Source organism: Oncorhynchus mykiss, chromosome 8 (assembly GCF_057628025.1).
Source record: "Oncorhynchus mykiss isolate SJ-2025 chromosome 8, ASM5762802v1, whole genome shotgun sequence".
In the NCBI taxonomy this organism is placed as follows: Eukaryota; Metazoa; Chordata; class Actinopteri; order Salmoniformes; family Salmonidae; genus Oncorhynchus; species Oncorhynchus mykiss.
In genome coordinates, this window is record NC_143029.1 from 90689560 (window position 1) to 90708035 (window position 18476).

Sequence of the window (18476 nt, forward strand, 5' to 3'; positions counted from 1 at the left end):
ACACGTCGAAATTCTTCACGAGGATCCTGACGATTTTAAAAATGAGTCCAATCCAAGACCGGGTCGTTTTCTAAGTATATCTAGATGACTTCAGCCCTGAAAGACAGCTTTTCTCAACATGTTTTAATCTGACTCTAGACCCAATACGGGATCTAATTCAAGTTACTACGTGATAAATCAGGGTTAAAACGGTCTATGTGAAACTATATACACAAGAAGATTTTCTATCTAATGTTGCAGTGTGCAATATGACAAGAATCCATGTTCCTTCCTGTACAGTAGAGAATACTGACTTTAGATGAGGTGAATCCATGTTCCTTCCTGTACAGTAGAGAATACTGACTTCAGAGGTAAGATATACTTAGTGCAGGGTCAGGAGCTCCACTCCCTCAGTGAAGTCAGGTGTGTGTGTGTTCCTCTTCTTTCTCAAGTTGTCCCCATGTGTGTGTGTCTGTGTGTGCGTGTGTGTGTGTATATATAACCAGAGGAATCTCTACCTAGAAGGCACTTGGCTGCGAGGCACAGCTAGCCAAGCAGGCCCGTGGATGAGGTAGTCTGGGCAGGTGCGTGTGTACAGGTGTGTGTGTACAGGTGTGCGTAGACAAAGGGACGTGGGGGGGGGGTGTTAGTGTGACGTGTCATATCATACAGCTACGGGATAGAAGTAGAAATGAGAGGACGCCGAATCGGTCAGAGAAGGGGTCAGAGAAGGGGAGTGACAGCATCGATCAGAGAAGGGGTCAGAAAGGGGTGTGACAGCATCGATCAGAGAAGGGGTCAGAGCGGGGGAGTGACAGCATCGATCAGAGAAGGGGTCAGAGCGGGGGTGTGACAGCATCGATCAGAGAAGGGGTCAGAGCGGGGGTGTGACAGCATCAATCAGAGAAGGGGTCAGAGAAGGGGTGTGAGATCATCGATCAGAGAAGGGGTCAGAGAAGGGGAGTGACCGCATCGATCAGAGAAGGGGTTAGAGCGGGGGTCAGAGAAGGGGTATGATAGCATCGATCAGAGAAGGCTCGACAACTGACTCTTCGGATGCATCCCAAGTGGCACTCTATTCCTTATAAAAGGCCGCTGGTACAAAGTAGTGCACTATATATATATATATATATATATATATATATATATATATATATATATATATATATATATATATATATATATATATATATATATATATATATATATATATATATATATATATGGAAGTTATTTCCATTTGGAAAGCAGCCTTTACTCTCCTCCTCCTGATATCGGACTTCTGCTTGGTTGTGCTGCCCTCTGGTGGCCAGAATGGTTGAGAGGAGAGATGTGGTGGAGAGGGGGTGTAGTGGAGAGGGGGTGTAGTGGAGAGGGGGTGTAGTGGAGAGGGGGTGTAGTGGAGAGGGGGTGTAGTGAGGGGGGGTGTAGTGGAGGGGGGGTGTAGTGGAGGGGGGTGTAGTGGAGGGGGGGTGTAGTGGAGGGGGGGTGTAGTGGAGGGGGGGTGTAGTGGAGGGGGGGTGTAGTGGAGGGGGGGTGTGGTCGAGGGGGGTGTGGTCGAGGGGGGTGTGGTCGAGGGGGGTGTGGTCGAGGGGGGTGTGGTCGAGGGGGGTGTGGTCGAGGGGGGTGTGGTCGAGGGGGGTGTGGTCGAGGGGGGTGTGGTCGAGGGGGGTGTGGTCGAGGGGGGTGTGGTCGAGGGGGGTGTAGTCGAGGGGGGTGTAGTCGAGGGGGGGTGTAGTCGAGGGGGGTGTAGTCGAGGGGGGTGTGGTCGAGGGGGGTGTAGTCGAGGGGGGTGTAGTCGAGGGGGGTGTAGTCGAGGGGGGTGTAGTCGAGGGGGGTGTAGTCGAGGGGGGTGTAGTCGAGGGGGGTGTAGTCGAGGGGGATGTAGTCGAGGGGGATGTAGTCGAGGGGGATGTGGTGGAGAGTTGAGAGGGGAGTCATCTCAGCAACAGTGCATGCGTGGCGGGTTGAGCTCGGGAGGCACTTCTGGTTCAGGCTGCAGAGACAGGATGCTGTTGGAGAGCTTCCTGTTGGGAATCTCTAGAGGCATCTGGTGACCAGAAGACAGAATAGGAAGTTAACAGGCAAGTCAAGATTAGTGCTTCAGGTGGTGTGGAATATACCAAATGACTTACCAGTATTAGAAGGGTATAATCAAGCAATAAGGTCCGGGGGGGGGGGGGGGTAAATTGCCAATATACCACGGCTAAGGGCTGTTCTTAAGCACGACGCAACGCTGAGTCCCTGGATACAGCCGTGGTATATTGAGCATATATACCACAAACCACAAAGGTGCCTTATTGCTATTATAAACTGGTAACCAATGTAATTAGAGCAGTAAAAATAAATGTTTTGTCATACCCGTGGTATACGGACGGTCTGATATACTACAGCTGTCAGCCAATCAGCATTCAGGGCTCGAACCACCCAGTTTATAACGACGATTAAAATACTACATATGTAGAGCTTTCAGAAAGTATTCATACTCCTGGACTTATTCCACATTTTGTTGTGTTACAGCCGAAATTAAAAATGGAATAACTAAAAAAAACAAAATCTCACCCATCTACACACAATACTGATGACAAAGTCAACACATGTTTTTAGAAATGTTAGCAAATGTATTTAAAATTAAATAAAGATATATCATTTTAAAAAGTATTCACTGAATTTTCACTGGTTTGTCGTGCTCAGCTTTGCACATCTGGGTTTGGGGATTTTCTCCCATGCTTCCTTGCAGATTTTCTCAACTTCTCATAAATTAGATGGGGAGCGGCGGTGAACAGCAATCTTCAAGTCTTTCCACAAATTTTCAATGAAATTCAAGTCTGGGCTTCAAGGCTGGACCGCTCAAGGACGTTCACATTCTTGTTCTGAAGCCATTGCAACATTGCTTTGGCTGTTTACTTGGTGTCATTGTCCTGTTGGAACGTAAATCTTTGCCCTAATCTAAAGTCATTTGCACTTTCTCAGCAGGTTCTCCATAAGAATGCATCTCCATTCATTGTTCCCTCTATCAGTTGCTGATGCTGGAAAGCATCCCCATAGCATGATGCTGCCACCACCGTGCTTCACGGTAGGAATAGTGTTAGACGGGTGATGAGCTGTGCCTGGTTTCTCCAGACATAACGCTTTGCATTCAGGCCAAAAAGTAAAATGTTTATCTCCACAGACCACAGAATATTTTACATGCCTTTGTGAAAACTCCAGGCGTGCTGTCTTGTGCCTTGTTCTCAGGAGAGGCTTCCGTCTGGCCACTCGCCCATAAAGACCAGATTGGTGAAGTGCTGTAGAGACTGTTGTCCTTCTGGCAAGTTCTCCCATTTCAGCCAATGAACTCTGCAATTCTGTCAGAGTGGTCATTGGGCTCTTGCTCGCCTCCCTGATCAAGGTGCTGCTCGACTCCCTGATCAAGGTGCTGCTCGCCTGCTCGCCTCCCTGATCAAGGTGCTGCTCGCCTCCCTGATCAAGGTGCTGCTCGCCTCCCTGATCAAGGTGCTGCTCGCCTCCCTGATCAAGGTGCTGCTCGCCTCCCTGATCAAGGTGCTGCTCGCCTCCCTGATCAAGGGAGATATTTGCTTTTTATTCTTTAAAATAATTCTTCAAGCTCGGTCAAGTTGGTTATTGATCATTGCTAGACAGCCATTTTTCAAGTCTTGCCATATATTTTCAAGCTGATTTAAGTCAAAACGGTAACTAGGCCACTCGGGAACATTCAACGTCGTCTTGGTGAGCAACTCCAGTGTTAACAGAGCATTCGAAAAGTTACAGTATTCAGACCCGTTGACTGTTCCCACGTTACAGCCTTATTTAAAAAATGGATTAAATGAATACAAATTCTCAGCAATCTACACACAATATCCCATAATGACATCACAATACCCCATAATGACATCACAATACCCCATAATGACATTGTATTGTTTGGTATTGTGATGTCATTATGGGATATTGTGTGTAGATTGACGAGGGAAAAATACAATTCAATCCTTGTGTTTTAGTAGTTGTCCTGCTGAAAGGTGAATTCATCTCCCAGTGTCTGGTGGAAAGCAGACAACCAGGTATTACTTTTTTTTTTTTTAAATAGACTGAGTGGACAAATCTTTAGGAACACCTGCTTTTCCCATGACACAGACTGACCAGGTGAATCCAGGTGAAAGCTATGATCCCTTATTGATGTCACTTGTTAAATCCACTTCAATCAGTGTAGATGAAGGGGAGGATGACAGGTTAAAGAATAATTTTTAAGTATTGAGACCATTGAGAAATGGATTGTGTGGTGGTAGTAGGAGCCAAAACATTAGGAACACCATGACATAGACTGACCAGGTGAAAGTTATGATCCCTTATTGATGTTGCTTGTTAAATCCACTTCAAATCAGTGTAGATGAAGGGGAGGAGAAGAAGGATTTTTAAGCCTTGAGACATGAATGTTGTATGTGTGTCATTCAGAGGGTGAATGGTCAAGACAAAATATTAAAAGTGCCTTTGAACTGGGTATGGTAGTAGGTGCCAGGAGCACCGGTTTGTGTCAAGAACTGCAACACTGCTGGGTTTTTTTTCACACTCAACAGTTTCCCCGTGTGTATCCAGAACGATCCACCACACAAAGGACATCCAGCCAACTTGACACAACTGTGGGAAGCATTGGAGCCAACATGGACCCAGCAATCCCTGTGGAAACGCTTTCAACACCTCGTAGTGTCCCTGCCCCCGACGAAGTCAGGCTGTTCGGAGGGCGAAAGGGGAAGGTGTTCCTAAAGTTTTGTCCACACAGTGTAGGTCGCAGGTCAACAAAATTAGCGCCGTATGGTTAAATAGCACAGGGAGGATTCCTACTCACCTTTGCTAGAATGTCGTCCACTAGTTTTAGAAAGCACTCCTCCACGTTAAAGTTATCCTTGGCACTAGCCTCGCAGAAACGCATCCCAGATATCCTAGAGGTAAACTGGGAACCCGAGAGACATGATGATACCAAGGTCAAAATCGATCAATTAAAATCAATCAATTATAAAATCATAGAATTATGAGTCAACTAATATTATTTTGAGATCATGTACAGTACTATGACGTATATTAGTACTGTGATGTACAGTACTGTGATGTGATGTATATTAGTACTGTGACGTACAGTACTGTGATGTATATTAGTACTGTGACGTACAGTACTGTGATGTGATGTATATTAGTACTGTGACGTACATTAGTACTGTGACGTATATTAGTACTGTGACGTACAGTACTGTGATGTATATTAGTACTGTGACGTATATTAGTACTGTGACGTACAGTACTGTGGTGTATATTAGTACTGTGGTGTATATTAGTACTGTGGTGTATATTAGTACTGTGGTGTATATTAGTACTGTGGTGTACATTAGTACATTAGTACTGTGATGTGAAGTACAGTACTGTGACGTATATTAGTACTGTGACGTATATTAGTACTGTGATGTGATGTACAGCACTGTGATATATATTAGTACTGTGATATATATTAGTACTGTGATATATATTAGTACTGTGATATATATTAGTACTGTGACGTATATTAGTACTGTGACGTATATTAGTACTGTGATGTACAATACTGTGATGTACAGTATATTAGTACTGTGATGTACAGTACTGTGATATATATTAGTACTGTGGTGTATATTAGTACTGTGGTGTACATTAGTACTGTGATGTGAAGTACAGTACTGTGACGTATATTAGTACTGTGACGTATATTAGTACTGTGATGTGATGTACAGCACTGTGATATATATTAGTACTGTGATATATATTAGTACTGTGATATATATTAGTACTGTGATATATATTAGTACTGTGACGTATATTAGTACTGTGACGTATATTAGTACTGTGATGTACAATACTGTGATGTACAGTATATTAGTACTGTGATGTACAGTACTGTGATATATATTAGTACTGTGGTGTATATTAGTACTGTGGTGTACATTAGTACTGTGATGTGAAGTACAGTACTGTGACGTATATTAGTACTGTGACGTATATTAGTACTGTGATGTGATGTACAGCACTGTGATATATATTAGTACTGTGATATATATTAGTACTGTGATATATATTAGTACTGTGACGTATATTAGTACTGTGACGTATATTAGTACTGTGATGTACAATACTGTGATGTACAGTATATTAGTACTGTGATGTACAGTACTGTGATATATATTAGTACTGTGATGTACAGTACTGTGATGTACAATACAGTGATGTAAAGTATATTAGTACTGTGACGTATATTAGTACTGTGACGTATATTAGTACTGTGGTGTATATTAGTACTGTGATGTACAGTACTGTGACATATATTAGTACTGTGACATATATTAGTACTGTGACATATATTAGTACTGTAATGTACAGTACTGTGGTGTATATTAGTACTGTGGTGTATATTAGTGTGATGCATATTAGTACTGTGATGTATAGTACTGATGTACATTAGTACTGTGATGTACATTAGTACTGTGGTGTATATTAGTACTGTGGTGTATATTAGTACTGTGATGTACATTAGTACTGTGATGTACATTAGTACTGTGATGTACATTAGTACTGTGACGTATATTAGTACTGTGACGTATATTAGTACTGTGACGTACAGTACTGTGATGTACAGTGATATATATTAGTACTGTGATGTATATTAGTACTGTGACGTATATTAGTACTGTGACGTATATTAGTACTGTGACGTATATTAGTACTGTGGCGTATATTAGTACTGTGGTGTATATTAGTACTGTGGTGTATATTAGTACTGTGGTGTATATTAGTACTGTGGTGTACATTAGTACTGTGATGTGAAGTACAGTACTGTGACGTATATTAGTACTGTGACGTATATTAGTACTGTGACGTATATTAGTACTGTGATGTGATGTACAGCACTGTGATATATATTAGTACTGTGATATATATTAGTACTGTGATATATATTAGTACTGTGATATATATTAGTACTGTGACGTATATTAGTACTGTGACGTATATTAGTACTGTGATGTACAATACTGTGATGTACAGTATATTAGTACTGTGATGTGATGTACAGTACTGTGATATATATTAGTACTGTGATGTACAGTACTGTGATGTACATTAGTACTGTGACGTATATTAGTACTGTGACGTATATTAGTACTGTGACGTACAGTACTGTGATGTACAGTGATATATATTAGTACTGTGACGTATATTAGTACTGTGACGTATATTAGTACTGTGACGTATATTAGTACTGTGACGTATATTAGTACTGTGGTGTACAGTACTGTGGTGTATATTAGTACTGTGGTGTATATTAGTACTGTGGTGTATATTAGTACTGTGGTGTATATTAGTACTGTGGTGTACATTAGTACTGTGATGTGAAGTACAGTACTGTGACGTATATTAGTACTGTGACGTATATTAGTACTGTGATGTGATGTACAGCACTGTGATATATATTAGTACTGTGATATATATTAGTACTGTGATATATATTAGTACTGTGATATATATTAGTACTGTGACGTATATTAGTACTGTGACGTATATTAGTACTGTGACGTATATTAGTACTGTGATGTACAATACTGTGATGTACAGTATATTAGTACTGTGATGTGATGTACAGTACTGTGATATATATTAGTACTGTGATGTACAGTACTGTGATGTACAATACTGTGATGTACAGTATATTAGTACTGTGACGTATATTAGTACTGTGACGTATATTAGTACTGTGGTGTATATTAGTACTGTGATGTACAGTACTGTGACATATATTAGTACTGTGACATATATTAGTACTGTGATGTATATTAGTACAGTAATGTACAGTACTGTGGTGTATATTAGTACTGTGGTGTATATTAGTGTGATGCATATTAGTACTGTGATGTATAGTACTGATGTACATTAGTACTGTGATGTACATTAGTACTGTGATGTACATTAGTACATTAGTACTGTGATGTGAAGTACAGTACTGTGACGTATATTAGTACTGTGACGTGATGTACAGTACTGTGATATATATTAGTACTGTGACGTATATTAGTACTGTTACGTATATTAGTACTGTGACGTATATTAGTACTGTGGTGTACAGTACTGTGGTGTATATTAGTACTGTGGTGTATATTAGTACTGTGGTGTATATTAGTACTGTGGTGTATATTAGTACTGTGGTGTACATTAGTACATTAGTACTGTGATGTGAAGTACAGTACTGTGACGTATATTAGTACTGTGACGTGATGTACAGTACTGTGATATATATTAGTACTGTGGTGTATATTAGTACTGTGGTGTACATTAGTACTGTGGTGTGAAGTACAGTACTGTGACGTATATTAGTACTGTGACGTATATTAGTACTGTGACGTATATTAGTACTGTGACGTGATGTACAGTACTGTGATATATATTAGTACTGTGATATATATTAGTACTGTGATATATATTAGTACTGTGATATATATTAGTACTGTGATGTATATTAGTACTGTGACGTATATTAGTACTGTGACGTATATTAGTACTGTGATGTACAATACTGTGATGTACAGTATATTAGTACTGTGATGTGATGTACAGTACTGTGATATATATTAGTACTGTGATGTACAGTACTGTGATGTACAATACTGTGATGTACAGTATATTAGTACTGTGATGTGATGTACAGTACTGTGATATATATTAGTACTGTGATGTACAGTACTGTGATGTACAATACTGTGATGTACAGTATATTAGTACTGTGATGTGATGTACAGTACTGTGATATATATTAGTACTGTGATGTACAGTACTGTGATGTACAATACTGTGATGTACAGTATATTAGTACTGTGACGTATATTAGTACTGTGACGTATATTAGTACTGTGACGTATATTAGTACTGTGATGTACAGTACTGTGACATATATTAGTACTGTGACATATATTAGTACTGTGATGTATATTAGTACTGTAATGTACAGTACTGTGGTGTATATTAGTACTGTGGTGTATATTAGTGTGATGTATATTAGTACTGTGATGTATAGTACTGATGTACATTAGTACTGTGATGTACATTAGTACTGTGATGTACATTAGTACTGTGGTGTATTTTAATTAGTACTGTGATGTATATTAGTACTGTGATGCTCTACACAATAATCTGTTAAATGCATGACTTGGGGAAATTTCTTCTCTGAGCAGGTTTTTCCCGTCAACTGATTGTAGATCAGTATTAGACTCACCCTCTCCGCAGTCTGTTTAGTGATGATGCGGTCCGTCTCACAGTCCAGCTTGTTCCCCACCAGCAGCAGCTCTGCCTCTTCTGAAGCATACTGGCCAATGACAGAGAGGAGAGAGATGAGATGTATGTACTGTGTACTTGTCCCTTCACAGAAGCTCTAATCAGAATAGAAAGAGCATCCCGGAGTCGACCTCTTCACTGTTGACGTTGAGACTGGTGTTTTGAGGGTACTATTTAATGAAGCTGCCAGTTGAGGACTTGTGAGGCGTCTGTTTCTCAAACTAGACACTCTAATGTACTTGTCCTCTTGCTCAGTTGTGCACCGGGGCCTCCCAGTCTTCTTTCTATTCTGGTTAGAGCCAGTTTGCACTGTTCTGTGAAGGGAGTAGTACACAGCGTTGTACGAGATCTTCAGTTTCTTGGCAATTTCTCGCATGGAATAGCCTTCATTTCTCAGAACAAGAATAGACTGATGAGTTTCAGAAAGAAAGTTATTTGTTTCTGGACATTTTGAGCCTGTAATCGAACCCACAAATGCTGATGCTCCAGATACTCAACTAGTCTAAAGAAGGCCAGTTTTATTGCTTCTTTAATCAGAACAGTTTTCAGCTGTGCCAACATAATTTCCAAAGGGTTTTCTAATGATCAATTAGCCTTTTAAAATGATAAACTTGGATTAGCTAACACAACGTGCCATTGGAACACAGGAGTGAGTGATGGTTGCTGATAATGGGCCTCTGTTTACCTAATGTAGATATTCCATTTATTTTTTTTTATCTGCCGTTTCCAGCTGCAATAGTCATTTACAACATTAACAATGTCTACACTGTATTTCTGATCAATTTGATGTTATTATAACGAACAATTATTTTTCTCTTTTCTTTTCAAAAACAAGGCCATTTTCTAAGTGACCCCAAACTTTTGAACGGCAGTGTATATAACTGTAGTAACAGAGAGGAGAAGAGAGGTAATGTGGCCCATCCCAGTGGTGTTCCGGGCTGGTCCTTTGTGCCCTAGTACTACATAATGACTTCTGTTATCAATGATAATCCACGATGATGTAAGGTAATGTATTGATAATATCCCTTTTTACCTTGTCGATCATCTTCATCCACTTGGGAAGGTCGTCAAACGTTTCCTGCTTGGTGATGTCATAGACCAGTACTATGCCTTTGGCCCCGCGGTAGTAGGCTGAGGTTATACTGTTGAACCTCTCCTGACCGGCTGTATCCCTGGAGGTACAGGACACGTCACATATCAGACTGGATCCATGAGTTGGAGACAGGACACACATCAGACTGGATCCCATGAGTTAGGACACATCACTTATCAGACTGGATCCATGAGTTAGAGACAGGACACACATCAGACTGGATATATGAGTTAGAGACAGGACACGTCACATAAGACTGGATCTATGAGTTAGGGCCATGAGGTTTTCCAGACCAAGTCACCTGACTGGGCCCTAGTTAAAGCTAATAACATGGGTTGGTCAGGGAAAACTAGGCCCTAGTTAAAGCTAATAACATGGGTTGGTCAGGGAAAACTAGGCCCTAGTTAAAGCTAATAACATGGGTTGGTCAGGGAAAACTAGGCCCTAGTTAAAGCTAATAACATGGATTGGTCAGGGAAAACTGGGCCCTAGTTAAAGCTAATAACATGGGTTGGTCAGGGAAAACTGGGCCCTAGTTAAAGCTAATAACATGGGTTGGTCAGGGAAAACTAGGCCCTAGTTAAAGCTAATAACGGGTTGGTCAGGGAAAACTGGGCCCTAGTTAAAGCTAATAACGGGTTGGTCAGGGAAAACTGGGCCCTAGTTAAAGCTAATAACGGGTTGGTCAGGGAAAACTAGGCCCTAGTTAAAGCTAATAACGGGTTGGTCAGGGAAAACTGGGCCCTAGTTAAAGCCAATAACATGGATTGGTCAGGGAAAACTGGGCCCTAGTTAAAGCTAATAACATGGGTTGGTCAGGGAAAACTAGGCCCTAGTTAAAGCTAATAACATGGGTTGGTCAGGGAAAACTAGGCCCTAGTTAAAGCTAATAACATGGGTTGGTCAGGGAAAACTAGGCCCTAGTTAAAGCTAATAACGGGTTGGTCAGGGAAAACTGGGCCCTAGTTAAAGCTAATAACGGGTTGGTCAGGGAAAACTGGGCCCTAGTTAAAGCTAATAACATGGGTTGGTCAGGGAAAACAGGGCCCTAGTTAAAGCTAATAACATGGTTGGTCAGGGAAAACTAGGCCCTAGTTAAAGCTAATAACATGGGTTGGTCAGGGAAAACTGGGCCCTAGTTAAAGCTAATAACATGGGTTGGTCAGGGAAAACTAGTCCCTAGTTAAAGCTAATAACATGGGTTGGTCAGGGAAAACTGGGCCCTAGTTAAAGCTAATAACATGGGTTGGTCAGGGAAAACTAGGCCCTAGTTAAAGCTAATAACATGGGTTGGTCAGGGAAAACTGGGCCCTAGTTAAAGCTAATAACATGGGTTGGTCAGGGAAAACTAGGCCCTAGTTAAAGCTAATAACATGGGTTGGTCAGGGAAAACTAGGCCCTAGTTAAAGCTAATAACAAACAAAGAAATTGCTGAACTTCATGTGAATTAATTTCCATATACAAATCTAGCCAACTATGGCGCAGAGGTAAACAGACCGTCAGTCAGTGCGCCAGCCAGCCAGTCAGTCAGTGCGCCAGCCAGCCAGTCAGTCAGTGCGCCAGCCAGCCAGTCAGTCAGTCAGTCCGCCAGCCAGTGTATGAGCAGCAGTAGAGAAGCAGAAGTGACAGAGCAGGGTTAGATGTTGCCTCCCATGAAGTGGTTAGGGCTGACTGACAGGCCAAGAGAGAGGTTAGGGCTGACAGACAGTCCAAGAGAGAAAAGTTAGGGCTGACTGACAGAAAGAGAGAGGTTAGGGTTGACAGACAGGCCAAGAGAGAAAAGATAAGGCTGACTGACAGAAAGAGAGAGGTTAAGGTTGACTGACACAGTGACGGAGCCTCAGCCAAGACCAGGTGGTGAGAGGAGGCAGTAAGCACGAGACATGATGACACCAGCCAGTACGCAGACAGTCATCCTGAACCGACGGGGGATGGGTGGAGGGAGGGACACGAGACATGATGACACCAGCCAGTACGCAGACAGTCACCCTGAACCAACAGGGGATGGGTGGAGGGAGGGGCACGAGACATGATGACACCAGCCAGTTCGCAGACAGTCACCCTGAACCGACAGGGGATGGGTGGAGGGAGGGACACGAGACATGATGACACCAGCCAGTACGCAGACAGTCATCCTGAACCGACGGGGGATGGGTGGAGGGAGGGGCACGAGACATGATGACACCAGCCAGTACGCAGACAGTCATCCTGAACCGACGGGGGATGGGTGGAGGGAGGGGCACGAGACATGATGACACCAGCCAGTACGCAGACAGTCACCCTGAACCAACAGGGGATGGGTGAAGGTAGGGACACGAGACATGATGACACCAGCCAGTACGCAGACAGTCATCCTGAACCGACGGGGGATGGGTGGAGGGAGGGGCACGAGACATGATGACACCAGCCAGTTCGCAGACAGTCATCCTGAACCGACGGGGGATGGGTGGAGGGAGGGACACGAGACATGATGACACCAGCCAGTACGCAGACAGTCACCCTGAACCAACAGGGGATGGGTGGAGGGAGGGGCACGAGACATGATGACACCAGCCAGTTCGCAGACAGTCACCCTGAACCAACAGGGGATGGGTGGAGGGAGGGACACGAGACATGATGACACCAGCCAGTACGCAGACAGTCACCCTGAACCAACAGGGGATGGGTGGAGGGAGGGGAACGAGACATGATGACACCAGCCAGTACGCAGACAGTCACCCTGAACCAACAGGGGATGGGTGGAGGGAGGGAGGGAGCGTAGCCTAGTGGTTAGAGTAGAGGGGCGGCAGTGTAGCCTAGTAGTTAGAGGGGAGGGGCGGCAGCGTAGCCTAGTGGTTAGAGCGTTGGGCCAGTAACCGAAAGGTTGCAAGATCGAATCCCCGAGCTGACAAGGTAAAAAAATCTGTTGTTCCGCCCCTGAACAAGGCAGTTTAACCCCACTGTTCCCAGGGCCGTCATTGAAAATAAGAATTTGTTCAAATTATAAGAATTTGTTCTTAAATGACTTGTCTCGTTAAATAAAAAGGTAAAGTAAAAAAAAGATTTTACTGAGGAAATCAGTCAATTGAAATAAATAAATGAGACCCTAATCTATGGATTTCACATGACCGGGAATAGACACCCATCAGTTGATTACAAATACCTCGGTATATCTGTAAAATCAAAGTGCCATCAATAAAAATGCAACTGGGGCAGTTCACAACGTTGACGTCAACAAGACTGCTCGCCCACACCACGCCATACACGTGGTCTGCGGTTGTGAGGCCAGTCGGATGTACTGCCAAAGTCTCTAAAATGACGTTGGAGGCGGCTTATGGTAAAGAAATTAACATTTCTCTGGCAACAGCTCTGGTTGACATTCCTGCAGGCAGCCGTGGCAATTGCACGCTCCCTCAAAACTTGAAACATCTGTGGCATTGTGTTGTTTAACAAAACTGCACATTTTAGAGTGGCCTTTTATTGTCCCCCGGCACAAGGTGCACCTGTGAAATGATCATGCTGTTTAATCAGATTTTTGATATGCCACACCTGTCAGGTGGATGGATTATCTTGGCAAAGGAGAAATGCTCACTAACAGGGGTGTAAACACATTTCTGTGTGAGATAGTGGAACAGACAGAGGCCTATGATGACTTCCTGTTTCCTGTTGACTCACCAGATCTGCAACCTGATCTTCTTCCCTCTCAGCTCCACCGTCTTGATCTTAAAATCTACTCCTACGGGAAGAAAACGGGGCCAAATGTGTCTTTTGTCATGTTTTTCCATGCTCTTCCCACTGTCATTCAGCCAGTCTATCAGCCAGCCAGCCAGTCAGCCAGCCAGCCAGTCTATCAGCCAGCCAGCCAATCAGCCAGCCAGTCAGCCAATCAGCCAGCCAGCCAGTCAATCAGCCAGCCAGCCAGCCAATCAGCCAGCCAGCCAGCCAGCCAGCCAATCAGCCAGCCAGCCAGCCAGCCAATCAGCCAGCCAGCCAATCAGCCAGCCAGCCAGCCAGCCAATCAGCCAGCCAGCCAATCAGCCAGCCAGCCAGCCAATCAGCCAATCAGCCAATCAGCCAATCAGCCAGCCAATCAGAAACAGGGGAAAGAGCATGGAAAACATGCCAACTTGACAAACAGGCTAGTTGAAGTAGCAGGTTCTTCAGAAGCACTTTGGAATAGAAGAATTCACGGAGAAAATACTACAACAAGAAGTTTCATTTTAAATCACAAACTTCTGTGCTTAGAAATGTAAAGATATTCTACATCAAATATTTGGTTTATGACAGACTGGGATGATGACACATTTCAGACACTGTGTGCAACTCTACAGCAGTTTTCCTCCTCACTTCCTGTCATCAGAACAACCATGAACAAGCACACAGACGGAGACCCTCACAGGGCCCAATATGACCATCCAAAAAAGCTGCTGCTTCACACACACAGAGAGAGAGAGAGAGAGAGAGAGAGATCCACACAGATCCACAATGAATTTGAAAACAAATCCAATTTTGATAAACTCCCATATCTACTGGGTGAAATTCCACAGTGTGCCATCACAGCAGCAAGATTTGTGACCTGTATAAAAATATGACATTTGTAATGTCTTTATTGTTTTGAAACTGCTGTATGTGTAATGTTTACTGTTAATTTTTATTGTTTATTTCACTTTTGTATATTATCTACCTCACTTGCTTTGGCAATGTTAACACATGTTTCCCATGCCAATAAAGCCCCTTGAATTGAATTGAGAGACAGAGAGACAGGCAGAGACAGACAGAGACAGACAGACACAGAGAGAGAGAGAGAGTGAGAGAGAGAGACAGAGAGAGAGAGAGAGACAGACAGACAGCTAGCTGTGTACCCAGGATGACAACGCACAACAAGATGGAGGCCAGACGTGGCAGCTGCCAGAGAGGAGAGTGTCAGAGTGAGAAAGGGACTATTTTGGGAACTATGGGGACAGTGGCAGCCCTTCTGTCCTGGGTAAGTTCCATGGCTGTGTGTGTGTGTGTGTGTCACAGTTATGGGTGTAGACAGACATGAAAATAGAATAATCATCATAACTGTTGGTGTCTTCTGTCACTAGCTAGCACAGCCACAAAGACCCTAACCCTTCTGTCACTAGCTAGCACAGCCACAAAGAACCTAACCCTTCTGTCACTAGCTAGCACAGCCACAAAGACCCTAACCCTTCTGTCACTAGCTAGCACAGCCACAAAGACCCTAACCCTTCTGTCACTAGCTAGCACAGCCACAAATTCATTATATCTTATTATTATTCTAATCTTACCTCACAGCTACCCCGAACCTTAACCACACTGCTAACCCTAACGTCTAACCACACTGCTAATGCCTAACCACACTGCTAACCCTAACGTCTAACCACACTGCTAACCCTAACGTCTAACCACACTGCCAATGCCTAGCCACACTGCTAACCCTAACGTCTAACCACACTGCTAACCCTAACGCCTAACCACACTGCTAACCCTAATGCCTAGCCACACTGCTAACCCTAACGTCTAACCACACTGCTAATGCCTAGCCACACTGCTAACCCTAACGTCTAGCCACACTGCTAACCCTAACGCCTAACCACACTGCTAATGCCTAACCACACTGCTAATGCCTAACCACACTGCTAACCCTAACGCCTAACCACACTGCTAATGCCTAGCCACACTGCTAACCCTAACGCCTAACCACACTGCTAATGCCTAGCCACACTGCTAACTCTAACGTCTAACCACACTGCTAACCCTAACGCCTAACCACACTGCCAATGCCTAGCCACACTGCTAACCCTAACGTCTAACCACACTGCTAACCCTAACGCCTAACCACACTGCTAATGCCTAGCCACACTGCTAACCCTAACGTCTAACCACACTGCTAATGCCTAGCCACACTGCTAACTCTAACGTCTAACCACACTGCTAACCCTAACCTTAACCACTACTTTGTAGCTAGCTGGTCTATCTATGGGGAAAACTGTTCAGTTCTGCATCCAGGACATGACTCATGATAATAAACATCAATCTGCATGTGTATCCAAGTTCCTGTAGTGGTCTGCTTGATCTACCTCGGGAGACTGTTTCACAACAGATAAATTAGTTCCCCTTGCCTGTCAGCAAGGCAAGCCAGATTCCTTCAGTGCTTTGCATGAGGAGAATTAAATAATTGGTGACTTGGCACACAGATGGTTTGGTCATACTACAATGACTTTGTAAGAGTGGAAGTCACTCTTCTAGACAGACAATTGTCTAGAAGGGATACATTGTCTGTCTAGAACGGATACATTGTCTGTCTAGAACGGATACATTGTCTGTCTAGAACGGATACATTGTCTGTCTAGAACGGATACATTGTCTGTCTAGAACGGATACATTGTCTGTCTAGAACGGATACATTGTCTGTCTAGAACGGATACATTGTCTGTCTAGAACGGATACATTGTCTTCGCCTCACACTAAGTCCCAGGATATTTGAAACGTCAATTGATAATTACGCTGGATGTATTGGTTCTAAAGTAAGTTAAATGTAGTAGACAGTTTATATTTATTTGTGCATTTTATGACAGAATACTGAAAGCCACTATTGTGTAGCAAGGTAGCTAAGCAACAAGTCATCGGGTACAGTTCACTAGGGCCCTCAGTAACCTCTAGTGTAGCTGATGGACAGGGCTTCAGTAACACTACTAGTTCTCAGTGCTGTCTGTCGGTTTGACACATTCACGTCAACAACAACACTTCTGACAAGTCATCGGGTACAGTTCACTAGGGCCCTCAGTAACCTCTAGTGTAGCTGATGGACAGGGCTTCAGTAACACTACTAGTTCTCAGTGCTGTCTGTCGGTTTGACACATTCACGTCAACAACAACCTTAAGGTTTTAAAAACATGGCAGTGTTGTCCCCTTGTAGTTACCAACTTCTTTACAAAAACTTGTACAAAATTAATCTACGCTGGTGACTACAGGCGGACAGACAAATGTTTATAGAGATAAACGATGAGCTAGGTCGGTTTTGTCATGTAGTTAGTGTAAACATTGCTTGCTAACTAGCCGAGGGTTTTGGCTAGCAAAGGAGGCTAACGATATCTGGCCATTCCTTACCAACGGTTGATTTACATGCTTCACAGAAGGTGTCGTCGGTAAATCTTTCCATTAGACTGGTTTTGCCTACTCCACGGGAGCCAATGATAATGATCTGAAGTTTATAATCGGCGGGTCTGGGAGGCATCTTCCTGCGGCGAGACTGTGCCCCCAGAGCCGGGGAATTGTTCGCTGATCCACCACCGGCCCTCCGTTGGATTTCATACCGTGAATCCATCAATAATTCCACATTTGAACACCTAGACACGTTTTTAAAAGAGAAAATAACGATGTAAGGCCCTACTTTTAGTAATTTTTCCTTTTGTCTTTGAGTTAGTTCGGGAAAGTTTCCAAATTGTTCAGCTGCTTGTCAAGAGAATCAAGGGCTGCGTTCAGTACGTTTTTACGTTCGGAAACTTTTAATTGAACTGAAATGCCGATGTACTGACCGACCGGTTGATTAACGGGGAAGGGTTATGGGTAGGGTAACCCTGTCAGTATGGCCAGTCGCCACACCACCAAACGGTAGCAAACATAACCCTTCCTTAGTTAGTTGGCTTAAGTCTGTTCAAGGACGTACAATACCGTTTTTGGGAAACGTGTCGTTCAGTACAAACCGTTCTGCAACGTAGCAAACGTTCAAGCGAACTGAACGCACCTCTGGTAGCTTTTTTCATTACGTCACCGCAGGGTCTTAGCTATCTGGGATCCTTGGGATGTCCTTACCCCCACATTGATTTTTTATTTAATGAGGCAAGTCAGTTAAGAACATATTTTTGTTTACAATGACGGCCTACACCGGTCAAACCCGGACGACGCTGGGCCAATTGTGCGCCGTACTGTGGGACTCCCAATCACCCGCCGGTTGTGATACAGCCTGGAATCGAACCATGGTCTGTAGTGAAGCCTCTAACACTGAGATGAAGCGTCACTCGGGAGCCCAAGACAGGTTAGCCCAAAATAGGTTACAGCAACGTTTCCAAAAACTCGGTGT

The 18476-nt window shown here is 43.5% G+C and overlaps 1 protein-coding gene across 1 annotated transcript; it reads right to left on the reverse strand.

Moving 5' to 3' along the window:
• Positions 1-1194: 1194 nt before the first annotated feature.
• LOC110509139 (ras-related protein Rab-12) lies at positions 1195-17896 on the reverse strand. The gene is made up of 6 exons (XM_036986670.2): positions 17504-17896; positions 14066-14126; positions 10352-10490; positions 9260-9349; positions 4823-4927; positions 1195-2029 (listed from the first exon to the last, which is right to left on the reverse strand). The coding sequence occupies exons 1-6, from the start codon at positions 17718-17720 to the stop codon at positions 1922-1924; spliced, it is 720 nt and encodes a 239-aa protein (XP_036842565.2). The 5' UTR covers positions 17721-17896; the 3' UTR covers positions 1195-1921.
• Between the last annotated feature and the right edge of the window lie 580 nt (positions 17897-18476).